Source organism: Carlito syrichta, unplaced genomic scaffold (genome assembly GCF_000164805.1).
Source record: "Carlito syrichta isolate Samal-C Ts95f unplaced genomic scaffold, Tarsius_syrichta-2.0.1 Scaffold311350, whole genome shotgun sequence".
Taxonomy (NCBI): domain Eukaryota; kingdom Metazoa; phylum Chordata; class Mammalia; order Primates; family Tarsiidae; genus Carlito; species Carlito syrichta.
The window spans coordinates 568,548-586,712 of record NW_007255446.1 but is presented as its reverse complement, the minus strand read 5'-3'; the positions used below and the strand labels follow the sequence as shown (position 1 = coordinate 586,712).

The 18,165-nt window shown below is 50.5% G+C and overlaps 1 protein-coding gene across 2 annotated transcripts in view; it reads right to left on the bottom strand.

Moving 5' to 3' along the window:
* Nucleotides 1–3,812: 3,812 nt before the first annotated feature.
* The window catches only part of APMAP (adipocyte plasma membrane associated protein), a 24,654-nt gene continuing 10,301 nt past the window's right edge, over nt 3,813–18,165 (bottom strand). For both annotated transcript variants that reach the window (XM_008068616.1, XM_021717860.1), the window contains exons 3-9: nt 15,585–15,700; nt 13,415–13,507; nt 11,443–11,559; nt 10,164–10,338; nt 9,519–9,653; nt 8,904–9,096; nt 3,813–4,875 (exon numbers count right to left, since the gene is read on the bottom strand). In XM_008068616.1, the coding sequence (XP_008066807.1) occupies nt 4,666–4,875; nt 8,904–9,096; nt 9,519–9,653; nt 10,164–10,338; nt 11,443–11,559; nt 13,415–13,507; nt 15,585–15,700 (1,039 nt within the window). In that variant the 3' untranslated portion in view covers nt 3,813–4,665. The remainder of the gene's footprint in view (nt 4,876–8,903; nt 9,097–9,518; nt 9,654–10,163; nt 10,339–11,442; nt 11,560–13,414; nt 13,508–15,584; nt 15,701–18,165) is intronic.

Below are 18,165 nucleotides of genomic sequence, written 5' to 3'. Positions count from 1 at the left end.
CCCGGAGCCTGAGCAGCCAGAAGCTCCACCTATGAAGGCCAAAGCGGCCAAAGCAAGCACTCTGCCACGCCACGACCCAACAGGCAGCAGCACCCCCACAAGGAGGCCCTACAGTGTGTGGGTATTCCTCAGCCTCAGCCTCATCTGAGTCTCCTGCAGCCTCAAGGCCCAGGGTTTGCAGATACCCAGCAAGTACACAGCAGTGCCTGGCAGGTAGCTGTGGGGGCAGGGTGGCAGCCCCTCCCCACAGAGTCATCCAGAGAGGGACCCCAAAGACATCTGTGCTAGGGGTACAGGAGGAGGGAGGGGCCACCATGGGTTGGCGCACCGGAGTCCTGGGAAGATAGGTCTGGAGTCCAGGTTGGAAGAAGGCCAAACTGGTTCACAGAGGGACACCCAGAACCTTGGTGACACCTGAGAGCCACTAAGGCTCCATGCAGAGGGACAACAGCCCCCAGGGGCCCTGTATCACCAGGGGGAGTCACTGTGGACCTCTTTCCCAACAGGCCTTCTTCACTCACAATGCAGGGCACAGTGTTGTCCTTGAAGAAATGGAGTTGACAATAAAAAAAAATCTGCACAAAATGGAGGCAATTTACACTCTGATATAAACGTGACCCAAGACCATTTAACTAGCTGGACCCAAGACCATTTAACTAGCTGTAAACATGGCCCACTGTGAACTGACCCAAGGTAATTTACACTCCACCATAAACGTGACCCATGGCAACTTTTACTCCCCTCCAAATATGACCCATGGCAATTTACACCCCACCATAAATGTGACCCATGGCTATTCACACTCCACTCTAAATATGACCTACAGCAATTCACATTCTGCTATAAACTGACCCATGGCAATTTACACTCTGCTATAAAGGTGAACCACAGCAACTCACACTCACTGTAAACTGACCCATGGCAATTCACACTCTGCTGTAAATGTGACCCACAGCAATTCACACTCCACCATAAATGTTTCCCATGGCAATTCACATTCTACTATAAACTGACCCACGGCCTAAACCCTGCCTTAACCACAACCCCACAGCAATTCACACTCCACTATAAACTGACCCATGGCAATTCACACTCTGCTGTGGGGATTCTCCCCACAGCAGTTTACACTCTACTGTAAACTGACTCACAGTAATTTACACTTCACCATAAAAGTGACCCACAGCAATTTACACTCTGCTATAAATGTGACTCACATAAACAGCTGAGGAATCACCTTGACTTTCTCCAGAATGAGTGACTATACTTCCAAATTATCTTATTCTGCAGCCTTGACTGCCTTCTTCTGGCCATTTAATGCAGAGACAGTGGTAGCAACAGTGCTCAATCCTTCTAGAAACACCCCATCCATGCATTCACAGAGGCTTCAGGATGCTGCACAGCCTATACGACTCATGCAACATGTGAAAGGCCACACTCCCCTCTAGGCCACCTTCACTTACATTTAAATGCAAACCAGAGCACAGCAAAACCCAGCCTCACCTGGCTTCACAGGGCCTCATCAGCCCTCCATCTGGCCTCCACCTGGGTTCATATGGCCACACCACATCAGACATAAGAATGTATGTACCCTCATGTTCTGAGCCACAGCTAACCTCCACTGCCCCAGCCAGGACCTCAGACAGGAGGCCCTGCCAGCCCACCCCTAACCCTTCTGGCAACTTGGCCCTGAGAGGGAGTGGGAAGCCTCAAACCCTAACCTCAACTCTCCCAGGTCTAAACACTAAACTACACCCCTGGTGTTCAACACAGCATTTAGGACAGAAATGTATCCCATCTCTTCTGCTAAGGCAAACCCGTGATGGAGCATGGGCTCCTGCAAAGCCTCTCTGTAGGCAGCCTCAGGCCCTGCACTCTGAGAAGGCTTTCCTTATGATGCAGCCCCCGCTTTAGTCACTCCCAGAAGGTACTTGTCCTCAGTCACTGTGGTGGCAGAAAGCAAAGATTAGATGCAAGCACACCCACAGGAGATGCGGTAGTGTCAGCCATGGGGACCTCCTGTCCCATCTCACTACTGGGGGAAGTCGTGCCACCATCTGATGCCACAGTCACTGAGGAGACATAAGGTCAAGTGCCCAGGATTCTGAGAGACACCAGAATTACGACAGAAAGAAGCACTTTTGTTCAAAGTCTTAACCTGACCATAACCCTGACAGGGACTGCCTTGGATGTTCTAGAGCCTCTTCAGCCCAGCAGTTCACCACCTTCAGGGGATAAGCTCAGGGTCTCATGCCACAGATGGCCACTCAGTGTCTATAGATGGGCCCAGTCTGCAGACAGGCCCAGGCTTGGCCATTGAATGCCCCATAAAACTGTTACTCCTGCCACTGCCCACGGGATCACCTGTGAAGCTTCAGACCACCAAGGCCCAGGCAACCCCAAGACCTGGGTCCCCAGAGGACTCTGCTGTGCAGCCAAGGTTGGAGCCCATGCCCAGGCAGGAGCCGGAACGCCAGCCAGTCTCCACCCTCCAAGTTGCATGTGCCACGGCACTGGAGGTCCTGGCTTGGCCACCTGCAGCTCTGAACAGTCACTCCGCTCAGAGCCTCAGTCCCAGCTGTACCACGAGGCCCCATCTTCCTGAGTCATTAGAGGCATCAACGTCCACAAAAAAAAAATCTCAGACTACAGGCCGCTCTACGAGTGCACAGTGATAAGAGGACATTCCAGTGGGTCTCTGTCCTTGAAGGACAATGACCAAGTCCTAAGAGAGTTCCTGTAGCGATGGCAGAGGCGCACAGGAAGCACCAGATGAACTTGAAAAGTATGTCAGCCATTCACATGAAAGCAAACCCCCTGCATATTTACAGTAAAAGCATGTCCCCTCCTAAACCTACTAAGGTGACATCTCGCACCTCCCATGCTGAACACCAGAGAAAACACAGGAAATAAATCTATGAGTCAAAATCAAGACTCTGCCGAAAACCGTGAAAAGACAATTGCCAGCCTCTCTGCACCTGTGAGAATTCAGCACCAAAAGCAAACTCTTCTCAAATCAGAAGTCCGCTCAGAAGCCCAGCACGTGTGACATGTCCACATGACAGGCATTATTAGGTGTTACTGTGTCCATCTCACATCCCTGATGCGGGAGGCGTGTCATCACATTAAAAAGTGCTTAATAATGACTCAGTTTCCTTTTCTATGAGGTAGATCAGCAATGCTGACAGGTGTTCACAGGACACAGCGGGTGATATCAGCCAGATGGAAACAGGTTTTGCCTCTGTCCTGCTATCGGTGCCCATGTGAAGCTGCCCGGGGGCGGGAGGAGACAGATTAACCAAGACTGACCACCAAACTCCTGACCCTCCTCCTCTTCCAACACGACAACACAAGGCCTGACCAGCATGGACGGTGGGCAGAGGAAAGAGGGGAAAGGCCAGCTGGTGCAGTGACACAAATGCCCAATCCCACCGCCCAGCCAGTATGGCAATGTGGATGATACGGATACCCAGATCCCAACAGCCACTCCCACCACAGCTGTCATTCTCTTTGAACTCCTGTGTTGTTCCCTCTTCACCTGGTTTGTGTCACCATGACCTCTTTCAAGTCATTCCAAAACTTCCAGGCATACAACCGCTTGCTTATTCTCACAGACACCCAGGAAAGGAACAGACATTAGTCGTGAAGTGTAGGCAGGAAAACAGGAAAGAAGTGTGACACCACCTGACCAGTCAGTGCTGAGAGGGGCAGCAGGGCCGGTGACGCAAGAGGGCCCACAGCATCCCTTCCAGAGCCAGATTACACTGCAGTCACTGCTACAGTAATCATAGAAACACCCAGGCCACACCATCTAAAATACTTCATCAACAGAAGTTGGGTTATCATTATTTATTATCAAAATTACGACCAGTGTGTAGACATACATGTGAAAACACACAGCAATGTGTGGCTTATGACATGAGAAAATATAACATTACACATGCACTGTTCACACTGGGGACCAAAAGGTAAACAAGGCAACCCCAGGATACTCCTAAGCACACCCATGGCAGACCCTGAGCCGCTAGGTCACCCAATTCCATGTAGCAGGTACTTAGGTAAAGGATGCAGCCAAGTCCCCTCTGGGTGCTGGAATCAAAGGGTTGTTCCCACACACCATGGAGGGACCACCCAGGGACCACGGGCCATGTCCACATACCCTTGACAACATGGCTCCCTGGTCTCAACCCACATGTGCTGTGCTCCCTGCCCTTCACGTCCCTCAAGAAAGGCATCACCCACTTTGTAGCCAGAAGGACACAGCCAGCCCAGCAAGATCCCAGGGCAGCTCACCCAAGGCTCCGCCCACCAAACCCTGAGCCCTGGAAAAAGTGCAGGACACTTCCCAAGTCCTCCAGGGTGATTGTACTTAGAAAGCTTTTTTTTTTTTTTTTTTTTTAACAGAAAATGGCTTTACGTGAATGTATCTTCCCCACAGTAGGTATGTTACACTTCCCTCTGAACAAAGGCCCAGGAGAGGGATGCCCCAGGGTCACACACATCCTCGGGGGTACAGCAGCCATTCCTGCCACACCCTGAGGACCAGCAGGTGCCGGTGGACACAGGCTCCATGGCTGTGTCCAAGGATGTGTTCCCGGCTCCTCCCGGGCTGGCTTGGCACGCGAGTGTAATGGCTCCTGCAGGCACAGCAGGGTAGCCCCCGGCTAGCTACACAGCCTGGAGGCTGAGTCTGCAGAGGAAGGGGGACCTGAAGGAGCCCAGGTATAGGTACCCATCGTGCTCATGCACCTCACTGATGTAGGTGGCCACCACCCCGTCAGGGTCGTGCAGGCTTCTCCGGAAGGCGCCATTGTCACTGAGTTCTAGGACGAGGCTGTACCGTGGCACAAACTTCATCACCGTCTCCTGACTAAACAGCTGGAAGGAAGCACAGTAGGGGTTACCTGCAGACTGAGACAATGCTGTATGGATGAACCACATGGCCCCTCACACCAGGATTGGCCAACCCCTTCCCTGATAGGGAAGTCCCACAGCATGGTGCCAAGACCAACCCAGCTCCCTACCAGGACTGGGGCCAAACAGGAACCCCTGCCCAAGGAGACTACCCCCGCACAAGGACAGTAAGGCACACACATCTCTAAACAACCTGGCTGAACCCAAAAAAATGCACATCACCCCAGGAAGCCACAGCACAAGCCAAGGCTCAGAGTGACGGTGACGCCAGCACACTGGTCGCACCAGTACACCTCACTGCTATAACATGTCCTCTGATTGGGTCTATCATTCCAAATGTGCAGGGTGTAAATGATGGAGACTGGCCAGCAGCTCCTGTTCAAAACAAACTGCCTGGATGGTGAAATGAGAAATCCACATGCCACACACTCCATGTGACATGACTTACTGGAGTTCAGTGTGCAGATCCCGAGGAAGCCTCAAGCACCTCTAGGGCCACCACCACTCCAGGCACCACCGGGCTAAAGCCTTGACTTGAGCTCTGTCTGAAGGGTAATTTTAGGCAGAAAAACCAGATGGCAAGACCCATGCTTTCTAGCCAAGCAGAAGGACACTGGGTAGGAAGTCATGAAAAATGCTCTACTGCCCAGTGAGGGGAAACCGACCAGCCAATTTCTAGCTTTCAATACAAGGTTCAGCGCCCAATGAGCAGCGCCTGCCAGTTACTGGAAACATTCACAAAGACATCCAAGGAGATTGTACCCTAGAAGTTCAACAGCCAAGAGCAGAGTTGCATTACAGCTTAGACAAGTCCCAAGACTTGCAGGAAATGCCACCTCCTGCAGAGCCTTCCCTCTCCTCCACTTGGTCCCCAAGAAAGCCCATCTTCTCTAATTTTTCAACAAGCCACTCTCCCAGGATGTTTTAAATTTCACCTGCTTCCAGCATCCGTGTTAACCCCTGACTTTCTGGGTCCTACCACCACTAGGACCTTCTCACAGCACTCACACTCACAGATGCCCAGCTCAGGAGGGGCACCCTGACACCAGCTGCTGAAGCCCAGAGCACGGTCCTCACCCTTAACACCTGTCTCTCTGTGCTCCACAAGCCCAGCCTCCGCAGAGCCCTGGCACCTGGGCCTCCCCAGGCCCTACCTGCCACCTCTCCTGAGCCCCTGGGACGGCCTCCACACTAGACGCCCCACAACCAGCTGAGCTTCCTACAAGCTGCAGGGGTCTCTCAGAAACACTAAATTTCCTCCTCAACGATTTGGTCACAAAGTCACCTACGGGGCTGAGCAGGGTAGGTGTGTGCAGAGGACAGGGGGCTGCAGTAGTCCCAGCCAGGTTGTCAGAGCCCACATGGGAGGAGGTGTTCCCACTGGAGGCCTGGAACAGGCTGCCAGAGCCCACACAAGTAATGAAAGTGCTCATCCAGAGACAGCCAGCTGAGAGTACCAGAGCCCCTGCAGGGAAAACTAGGCTTCTACATGGGGCCAAGAAAGACAAGGTGGCCCAGCATGGGGACAAGAGCCCTAGTGGGGCCACACGGAAAGGGACAATAGCCACAGACTGGTTACATTTGGGGAAATAGTTACACAGGTAAATTAATTTATAAAAGACAATGGGATCCAGGTTTCACTGTTAGAGAGTCAGATGTGAGAGAACTAAGGGGAGAAGACTGAGTGAATCCCATGGTGGGGCTAGGCCTGGAGACACCAGCTCCGTCTTAAAGGTTTTCAGTCTAAACAGATGGGTGACAGATGCAGGCATAAGCACATGCATGGGATGATTACATGTGTGGGTGAACACAGGCGCACGTCACATACATGCAGGTGAGTGTGAGCATGTGCTGCACACATGAAGCTGAGTGTCAGTATGTGTCACATGCATGCATTTCCCTGCATTGTCCCTCAGCATCCTAGGAGCAGCAACACCCAAACGCAGTGAGTACACTTTGCACCCAGGTCTCCTCCAGAAGGAGAACCAGCCATTTCCAGAGCTGGAGCCAGGGAGGCACAAGAGGAGCCTGGGAAAATTGTGTTCCAGAAAGCAAGGAGCCAGTACAGGGGGACAGAGCGTGTCCAGAGGTCCAGGAGCCTCTGAGCAGCCTCTAAGCACCAAAATAAATACATGGTAAATAGTCCCTGGTGACAAAGAAAACGAGACAGCACTGACATTACCAGTCCTAAAGCACCCTGCAAGATGCTCAATGTTAACCAGTGGGGAAAGCGCAACACATCTCGGTGGAAAAGCCTGGCGCTCCCCAGCAGTCACAGGGCATGCCAACATCATGGCCCTGTCCCCCTGACAGCACATTCCTCAGCAGTCACAGGGCATGCCGACATCACACCCCATCCCCCAACAGCCATGCTCCCCAGCAGTCTCACGAGGCATACTGACATCATGTCCCCCACCCAGCTGTGTCAAGGAGAACACAGCTTCCCTGTTGCCTGTTCCTGAATCTAACCATGAGGAAACACCCATGAGCAATCAAAAAAAATCAGTATAAAAAAGTCAACGAGAGACTGAGGAGCAGAGTATTCTGCAGATCGCAGGAGAACAGGGAGAGGTGATACCAAATGCTCACCTGATCCCGGGTTTAACCCTTCTATTATAGAGGGCAAAACCTGCATGGGTCCCATGAACTGGTCAGTCACAGGGGAGCCGTGTGAATTCCCTGGTCCTGTTGTAGGAAACATAGATGTGTCCACAGTGACAGGGTCAGGTTGGCAGCTTAGCAGCAACAGCTCAGGGAAAAGAGTTCGCTAAACCCTCCCTGTACCTATCATCAATGACTCAGCTCACATTCTGGATACATCAACCCTCTTTCCAAGACCACAGGGCCTGTGGACCTACCTCTCCACCACTCTCCTGCCCCAGGGACCCCACCGGTGCCCATGCCCCACCACTCGGGGCAGCTGGTCCTTCTCATGACCATAGCCTCTGCCCTCTCCTCGCTCACTCACTCAACAATGTGTCATGTGCCCACACGTGCCACACATTGTTGGAGGCGCTGTAGGTGGTAATATCTAAGTAACAAACTTTCCTGTTTAGCTCTGCTCTGATGACACACACATCTGCTTTGACGACACACACATCTGCTCTGACAATACACACATCTCATCAGGGGAAGAATGCAAACCACCACCAGAGGGCAGGTGACAGCCACACCCTTGCTATAGAAAAACCGACCGTTACAGAAACTGAACACACTGCCCTCAGCTGAGGCACCATCATAAAATGAGAGTCACTGGCTCTGCTAGCAGCAGCCAAGCCCTTCAGCACGGCCCTTGTGTGTTCTTCACCCTGCGCCTCCCAGTGACTCCACAAAATGCCGAGTTGTAACTCAGCATGTTCACACCATGGAGCAGCAGTTTGCTGGCACAGGTACTTGTGTACTGTACAAGTCTCTTCCAGCAAACTGCATGTCACCTGCCAGATAGATGCCTGAAATTGACCTTGAATATCTGGACAGTTAGGACAGTATTCATCTACAGTCCTGGAGGTGACAGGCCACAGGTAGTGAGTCTGCAGTGCTGGACCGTATGCTTGGACCCCACCCAGGGCTGCATGCATGTTCTTATTGGCTGGCCTATGTCACAGTATGTGGGGCTTACGCGCTGGGCCACAGGAAGGGAGGAAGAGGCACCTGCTATTTTCTCTGAGGAGGAAGAGAGCAGAGAAGGCCTGAAAGGGCCCTGGCGAAGGGAGGAGGAGTCTGACAAGCAGGCAGAGGCTCCAGACATCATGATGGCGGCAGAGGGGTAACAACGAAAATCCCCAGAAATGGCAAAACCCAAAGAAAAAACATAAAGCATTCAAATGTTAAACCCATGTTTCAGAATGAAGAATGGAACATGTTCTCAAATAGCCACTAAAAGTTCCGAGTATCCTAAGCAGAACTAGAATTTTTAGGGCTATAAGGATCAAAAAATGTTCATGATCAGGTTCATTTTCATTGTGTTTTGAAATTACAGTTTTTATAGTTACCTTAAAAATCATCCTCTTAATAAAGGGTCTCTCGGATAAGAAGTCGAGCATGGAGAAGCCGGGGTTGGGGCGGATGGTCGACATGCCCACCCAATACCCACCGGAGCTGCTGGGGCGGATGTTGTCTGGAAATCCGGGCATGTTCTCTACGAACAGGTCGGCCCCTCCCTTCATCAGGCCGGAAACATAGACTCTGAAACATTCACCAGGCAGGCAGAGAACAACAGCCCAATGAAAGAAAACATCTCAGGCCAGCACCAAGTCAGTCCCGGTCACAAAATATATGGAAGCCACTGTCGACGTGTCCATCATAAGTATAGGCACAAGTACTGAGGAGAGACCCTCACACCCTGGGACAGCTGAGCAGAGGGAGGTGAGCAGGGCAGGGACAGGGCCCAAGGGAAACAGGACTTGGGGCGGCCACAATTGTCATTAATTAACTCAAGACACTCTCATGGACCGTGACTCAAGCAGGCTGAGAAACGGGAGAGAGCGCTCATCCCTGAGTTTACATGTATCACCATGTAGAGCAGAAGATCCCTGCCCCATCTGACTTCTTTGACTCGCATCCCCACTCAACCCAGGCCACAACAGCTCAGCTAAGGCCACACATACCTCCGAATTCTAGCCATGGTTGTTTCTGCCACCAGAACAAAGTCTTCCGCGGGAGACAGCTGGACTCCATTAGGGAACTGCAGCTGGTCCATTAAGACCTTCACTTCCTTGGTCACGGTGTCATACTCCAGCAGGCTGTGGGGTGCCAAAGGCCGAGGGTCACAGCAGAGAACACAGCTCCCCCCAGGGCCTTCAGAGCAGGGGCCTGTAGAGGTAACCTGGCCACCCCTGGAGTGACAGGCCCAGGCATCCTGTTCAAACCCGATTCCAGGCTGGTGCCGGGGGCCCTACCCCATACAGAGCAGATCCACAGTGGCCTCTTCCAGAAGATGGTAAGTGCTCTTGCCAACCTGGGCCAGCACCAGGAAGGACTGACACTCCAGCCCCGCAAGAGCCCCTCAAGGGGCAGCCCAAACCTAGGCCTGCCGCTGGGGTCTCCCAACTGCTCAGAACTGTACCCTCAGATGGACTGGTCTGCTCTATTTCCTCAAAGAGAAAGTGGGGGCGCCTCACTCGGCTTGTCCCATCCATCACCTGCCTGCAGAGGCTGCTGCAGGCCTGACCTAGGCAGTTGGAAACACCTCACATTCCTATGAGTCACGGGCACTGACGGGCAGCCAGCTTGGGAGCCAGGGGAGGACTCACCGCCCATCATCAGTGCCCTCCATGACCAGGAGCAGATAGTCTCGTCGCTGCCACTTGCTGCTGGAGTCCGTGAAGTAAATCTTCCTCCCGTCCTGAGTGACTGTAAGATCATTCACAAAGGACATCATCTTTCCCTCCACAGGGGTCTCAGAGGACAGCAGCAGCTTCACTTCACCTAAAGGTAAGGGAAAAAAGGCCTGCTTGAGTGAAGGTCTTGTTTTTTAATCATTTCAAAATATTAACCAGTCTACCAGATTTAAAAGGAAAGAACTAAAATGAGTTTCTCTGTGTCCTCAGTTCAATCTCCTTACAGTAAAAATAGCATTAGCTGTTATGTGATGACACTTTAGGTCACCATCATCAAAGGTGGAGTCCTTCCCAAGAATGAGGAACTCTTCCTGACTGAGGCCAGTTGACCTTAGAAAGTCTATCAGCAGTGTCAGGAAAAGGCTTTGGTTCTACTCGTTTGCTTGGGAGAAACCTGAAATGCTCCACTCATCTGTTTTTAATAAAAACATAGCAGAAGTGAGTTCTAAAAGTAACAGGAAGGACACATGCAGAGTCAAGATCCTTCCAGACACGACCCACTTAAAGCTTAGACAGTCCCAGGGAAGAAACTACTATGATCTTCACTTAAGGGGTGGAAACGAGGTACAGCATGGCCACGTGCCCTGTAGTCACCACAGGTGACCACGCTGCAGGCCCCATCAGGCCCCACACACTGCCCAGGACAGGTCCCTCTACGGCAGGAACCTCCACTGAGAAAGCACACACAGCAAATACTAAAACTTGGGAAAGGGGATGCAGGCGTCAGGAAAAGAAAGGAAGCCCTGGAGAAAATGAAATGGCTGAGACAAAGGGCAGCAGGAGAGACAGAGACAAGATGGAGAAGGCCAAGACAAAGGGCAGCAGAAAGAGAGAGAGACATGATGGAGAAGGCCGAGATAAAGGGCAGCAGAAGGAGAGACAGAGACAAGATAGAGAAAGCAGACACAAATGGCAGCAGCAAGGAGAGACAGAGGCAGAGACAAGATGGAGAGACACGGAAGAACATGACAGAAGGCAGAGTCCTTTCGAGACCCTGTGGCTGAAAGACAAATGCAGTCTTGGGTGGGGATCCCGTGCCCACACTGGTGAGGTCTGTAGACGATCCTCTTGACACTGCTTCATGAACAGGAACAGTCTTCAGCAGACTACATGTAGCAAACCCTGACATCCACTCACGTACATGTTCACAAGATCTGAAACCACCTCAGAAGAAAACGAGACGGCCACATACGTGTCCAGGGATTTACTTCAAACAGTCCCTTGTATGCATCTGCCACAAAGAGAGTCCCATTAGGCCCAGCCCGGATGCCGAGGGGCCTCCCACAGGCAGGCTCGTGGTCTCGGGTTTCTACAAAACAAACAGACAGAAATTGGCAGCTGTTCCCAGTTCCTACCTGTGCCCTTCTCAGCATCCAGGTATCTCATCCATCCTTCCTAAATATATACCATGCAGTGCAGGACAAAAAGACCAGTGTATGAGAGCTAGAATCACCCCTATAAGAGCTCACAATGAGTGCTCCTTGTGGGTTGCTCACTGTGGAGTGCTCAACATGGAATGCTCACTACAGGGTACTCACTGTGGGATGCTAACTGTGGAATGCTCAAGCAGAGTGCCAAAATGGAGTGGAAAGAGGCAGGTTAAGAAAATGAAAGTAGAGCATAGTTCCGTGATATAAAACTGTGCAGTGCAGTGACCATGAGCAGAAAGATGTCTGAGAAGTTATCCACTAAAATGTTAGTAATAGTCAGCCAGACACAGTGGCTCACACTTGTAATCCCAGCACTTTGGACAAAGCGAGAGGATTGCCTGAGCCCAGGGTTCGAGACCAGCCTGGGCAACATGGCAAGACCCTGTCTCTGTAATAAATCAAAAAATTAGCAGGGCATGGTGGTACGTGCCTGTAGTTCCAGCTACTTGGAAGGCTGAGGCGGAAGGGTCACCTGAGCCCAGCAGGTCAAGGTTGCGGTGGCCCTGAGTGTGTCACTACACTCTAGCCTGGGCGACAGAGTGAGACCTCGATTCAAAAAAAAAAGTAACAGTCACATCTGAAGAGACTCTGGGGTGATGTGTACTTTTTCCCCTTGGGACCTTTGTGTTGTTTGTATTTAACTGTGAAAATGCATCGCTTTTAAAAAAGAAAACATTCCAGTTAGTGGCCCTTTGCACTGGGAGACAGCTCACAAATCATCTACCAGCAACTCAACTGTATCTTTTTATGAAATAGTGAAAAATTTGGTTTACAATGGAATTTTGGATATTAAGAAACTTATTTATGACAAAAAATCAAAATTTTATATCTTATAACATGTGGTAACGTGAAAAAGTCACCAACATGCATTGTAGGTTCATTAATACGTATTGTGCAATAGTAATTTGTTTGACATCTTCTACCTGTTGTTTTTCTATTTAAGCAGACAATGCAGTCTTGTTTTCTTCCTTCCTTATTAATATATGTAATTTATTGTCCAGTCTGCTGTTTGAAGACAATGTGGAAGGACGTACTTGTGATTCCTGAAAACCACTTGCCAGCTGATCGATCATATCTCAGTACACAGTCCATCTTTTTAATTTTTTAGGCAATTTAAATGGAAAACATACATTTCTGAAAAATGTATGGCTGCATAAGTTTGTCCTATATAATCACCAGCAATCTCTTTATGTCCCCTCTCAGGGTTTGCTAGATTTATGATGTCCCCTCAGAGGGGACATCCAAGTGCCAAGGGTTAAAAAATGATGGCTGACGTGTGTCTGCAGACCACCAGCTTCTCAACAGTGAGAGTCTTCTACTCGGGTTCTCTGGGTACTGTCACTGTGAATGGCACGGCAGAAACCCAAGGCCACTGCAGGATCCCACACCCGCCCACGTCATGATAGAGCCCTGCTTCCTGCAGCTACACAGACACGCTGACACACCCATTGCCTCCCAAGCACTGCAAAAGTTAAAGGAGTGGAATGCAAGGGATGGGACCTGGGAAGTCCCAAGCAGGTGCCACAGCCACTGCCCAGCTGGGAAATGGGGACTGTGGAGCCCATGTGGCAAATGCAGAGCTCATGGAGAGCCCATATCACATTCTACCTGCCAAGTGGCCAAGGCTCTTTTATTCTCAGGCCCTTCTAGGGAAAAGCAGTTGCACATGGCAAGTTGGCACCTTCCTGAATGACTGGAAGAGCCACATGTCACAGGAGACTGTCACCAACTTACTGCACAGGCCCGAACCAAACCGGGCGATGGTCTCCACTTCACCATTTTCGAGTTTTACGACCCGGCCATCTGCTGTCCCGGTAAACATCGTATCTGTTTAAAAACACAAAAAGGAAGCAAGAGCGGAAGGAGACCAGCCTGAGAACTGTGGCCACGCCACCTTCTCCGTCCAAGGGGCTTGTTCACATTTGTCCTCTCCAGATACAAAATGGCCATCCTAAAGAAGAAGGAGACATGACACCTGGGAATTTGTAAAATCCTTAAAACTTACAGCAACAAAACTAGGGATCAGCCCATGGGTCTAAAGCTGCATAAGCAAGGGTGCAGCAGACACCGCAGCTGCCCCTCATGCCTGGATGCTCAACTATGAGGCACTTGTTCCAATGGGGGTCATGCTAGACTCATAGAAGACTGGCCCCTCACCACTGTGTGATGTTCCTCTTTGTTCCTGGTGACTTTCCATGTCCTGAAGTCTCTGTCTGAAATCGACACAGTTACTCGGTTCTCTCCCTTAGTGTTGGGGTATACTTTCTCCAACCTTCCTTTCAATCTGTTTCCTGTACACAACATACAGTTAGGCCTTGTTTTTTGAGCCACTATGGTAATGTCTTCTAATTGGTGTGTTTAGACCATTTATATTTAAAGTGATTATTGATAAACTGGAGTAATAACTATTCTTTCCCTTGTTCTTTGTTTCTGTTTTGTCTTCCACTCTCTTTCTGTCTTTTGTAGCTTCAAATTAAGTATTTTATATGATTCCATCTCCTCTCCTTGGCATGGCAGTTATACTTCTTTTTTTACTTCTTGTCATGGTTACCCTTGAGTTTGCAATATACATTTAAAAACTATAGCCAGGTGTGGTGGCTCACGGCTGTAATCCCAGCACTTTGGGAGGAGGAGGAGAGAAGACTGCCTGAGCCCAGGTTTTTAAGACCAGCCCAGGCAACTTGGCGAGACCTCATCTCTACAATAAATAAAAAACTTAGCCAGGCGTGGTGGTACACGCCTGTAGTTCCAGCTACTGAGGGCGATGAGGCAGAAGAATCGTCTGAGCCCAGTAGATCAAGGTTGTGGTAGCCATGAGCATGCCACTGCACTCTAGCCTGGGTGACAGAATAAGCCTCTGACTCAAAAACAAAAAACAAAAAACAAAAACAAACTTATTGACTGTTGTATGAATGTGTGTATCATCCTTGTTCAAGCCCTGTAACAAAAATGACACACAACCCAAACAGACAAGAAGTACTTATTCTTCTTGAAACAACCTTGACTGTGCCAGCCAAAAAAACAAACCCCCCCACCGTGGAAATGGGCCAGTCCTGGGGCCCATGTCAAATGGCAGGGCTAGGCAAAAGAAGCTATAGAACCACTGAGAGAGCAGCCGATTGGCCCTGGAGACTAAGCAGGAGCATGTACACATGAATAGTGAGCGTGTACACAGTCACTGTCAGAAGAGCATTTGTATTTCAGAATGATAAGCAGTATTTCCAAACAAGCTCTCAGAAACTCTCTCATCAGTTTAAGTTTGTAGCTTTTCATTAAATGTCTTCTCAATTAATTAATTCTCAATTAATTAATTCTCATTTTAACAGAGGGAAAATGCCTTGCTCCAGGCTCCAGTTGGAGATGAAAATATTACAAACAGACCCAATTCTAGTTTTCAGGCTGGGGCAAGTGTGACACAGATGGTAACCCTAAGTGTACCCATCAAAGTGTGCTTTAAAACACAACAAATAACACTGGAAATGCTGAGAACCATTTGTCTTCATTTTAAAACAAAATACACACTGAGACAAACAGAGCTAGGAAACGATGTGCTGTCAACTAATACCTCCCTACCTTTAATGAATGAATCACACATAAACATCTGCATTTTACCTTTACCCCTTCATGACACTTTGGGCACAATAAAGTGCTTTGTGGAGATGAACTCAAAATCACCAGGACTAAAATGGCATGTAACCCAAACAGACGAGATCACAGATGAAGCCATTCCTGCAAGGCCACTCCCTAGGGATGTCTAGGGAACAAGCCCATGTCCACGGCCTCAGTTAAGAGGGACGCCAGGGTTCCCCGACCCAGCGCAGCTGCTCCCATAGAATACGCCCTCAAGTCCCAGACAGCCTGGAAGACCCCCGGAGCAGACTGCATAGTCCCAGGGTTTACTTACCCCCAATATGTGCTATGGACTCTGGTCCAATAAGCTGATTCTCAAACAGCCTTTCTGCCTGTCGCAACTTCGTATTTGGATGCAGAACACCAAGCAAGAGCGGAGGTTCTTTGAAGCTGCAAAATGACACAATGACAGGGATCTGTAGATAAAAAGAAGAGGGCATACTCTGCTCGCAGCCTCAGCTGCCAAAACCCAGGGCTAAGAAAACACCACACCAGGAGAACCGAGAAGGCCAAAACCAAAGTCAACAGGAAAACACAGATGCAGCTAGAGCAGGGCCTCCAGCAGGCCTCTCACCTAAGCATGCAGGGCTGCAGGCACCCCAGCTCCTAGCCCCACCAAGCATCCTGAGGTAGCTGGAACTCCTCACCCTTGACTCACGCAGTCCTGCAGTCCCTAGAGTCCACCCAAGGGCAGGAGTGGTAGGCACACCCATGGCTCAGCACAAGTACACTCTGCCTCCCACCATTACCCTTGGGGCCCTTAGCTCCACCTGAATCAACCTCCCTGGGCCTGGCCCGGCCCCACCCTGCCCCTCCCACTAGTCCTTCTCTGCTATATGCACATGTCACGTCTCCCGAGTACAATTCTGCTGAGGCCACCTTTAACAGGAAGACATGACTGAACCTCTGCTTCCCACATCCTCTCCAGCCCTGGCCTAGGTATCATCTTCTCTCTCCTTCTCCTCATCTCCTACCATCTATTCCTACCCAGCACATCAGGCCATGGCCTTGATCCGCTCAGAGCCCTGCCCGGCCTCTCTCAGTCAGGGCCAAAGTCCCTCTGAGCCCTGCACAGTGTGACCCATCTAGTCCCGTGCCCCCCTCCCCTACCATGCCCTCCCTGCTGAGGCTTGGCTGCACCATAATCTTCCATCTCAGGTCCTTCCCGCAGGCTCTTGGCTCCACCTGGAAGCCTGACCCTCACCTCCACAGAAACCTGCTCTGACTACCCAGGGAATACTCAACACCTCCTAGAGCCCGGCCCCACTCTGCTCTGTACCCCTCCCAGCACTCACAGGCCATCCACCTAATACATCCTCTGCTCTGCTGTGTTCTGTCTATCCTTGCTAGCACACGTGCACCAGGAAACCAGGGACAGGTTTTTCTCTGTTCTCTCTGCTGTACCCCATGTACCTGGCACACAACCTGGCACATAGAAGGCCCCCAATGAACACTGTTGGGAGGAAGTGGGGAGGACTAGGAATACCTTCCAACTTACTCCCCACCTTGCCCTCCAGCAAGGCAGAGAGTTCAAAAACAGGAAGGAGCTAAGGTTTGGAGAGAATGTTAATGACAACCGAAAAAAGGGTGCGATGGTTCCTGTCTGTAATCCCAGCACTTTGAGAGGCCAAGGTGGGAGAATCGCTTGAGGTCAGGAGTTTGAGACCAGCCCTGGCAACAGGAGACATCCTGTCTCTACAAAACATTAAAAAATTAGCCATGGTGTGTGCCTGTAATCCCAGTTACTCGGGAGGCTGAGGCAGGAGGACCACTTGAGCCCCGGAGTTCAAGCCTGCAGTGAGCTATGATAGCACCACTGCATTCCAGCCTGGGTGACAGAGAGCCTGTGGGAGGGAGGGAGGGAGGGAGGGAGGGAGGAAGGAAGGAAGGAAGGAAAGAAGGAAGGAAGGAAGGAAGGAAGGAAGGAAAGAAGGAAGGAAGGAAGAAAGGAAGGAAGGAAGGAAGGAAGGAAGGAAGGAAGGAAGAAAGAAAGAAAGAAAGAAAGAAAGAAAGAAAGAAAGAAAGAAAGAAAGAAAGAAAGAAAGAAAGCAAAAAGAGCAAGGAAGGGGAGACCCCAGCATGGGAGAGCGGTGCCTTGCCACGGTGACAAACGTAGAGGTACCAACATCTGCCCCGCCTTGGTCACCTCCATGAGCCAGCTGCATGGAGCCGGGATGCTAAATGGGACCAGGCCAGCAGGCAGGACAGAGGGTCGTCCAGCCAAGGGAAGTATCTGTGGGAGTCTACCTCCGGGTGCTAGGTGACCTCCTGAGCTCAGAGCACACTTGAAATCCCAGAGACAGCAGAGGACAGCAGATCAGGTGTGGCGGGGACAAGGCGGGGGGGCATTCCTTCCTATTAGGATTATCATGCAGTTGGTTTCGATGCCAGGAAGGCACAGGGATCCACCAAAACCTGCCTGCAAAGCCACCTTTCCCTTCCTTTTTGGAAGATGAGAGGGACTGTCACAGATATACCACATGTGACACTCTGATGTCCATAGGATGCAGACAGCACCTTTCAGGGCCTCTGCATATTTGCTACCTTTTCCAAGTGATGACATACTGAGTCACTCAGAGATCTACACAGTGAAAGGTAACTGGGAAATCAGAACACTGGTTACAGGGTTTTAAAAAATCAGTTACCTATAAAACGTAAACAAGGTAACAAACTTAAATTCCATTTCTGCATGCTCTCGCCCCAAGAAATGAATTAAGGTTAATTATCTCTAATACTTAGGCTTTTCATTTTTGGTTTATGCTGGTTGTTTTTAAAATAATGACAAGGAGCTGGGTTCAGTGGCTCAGCCTGTAATCCCGCGCCTTTGGGAGGCTGAGGTGAGTGGATTGCCTGAG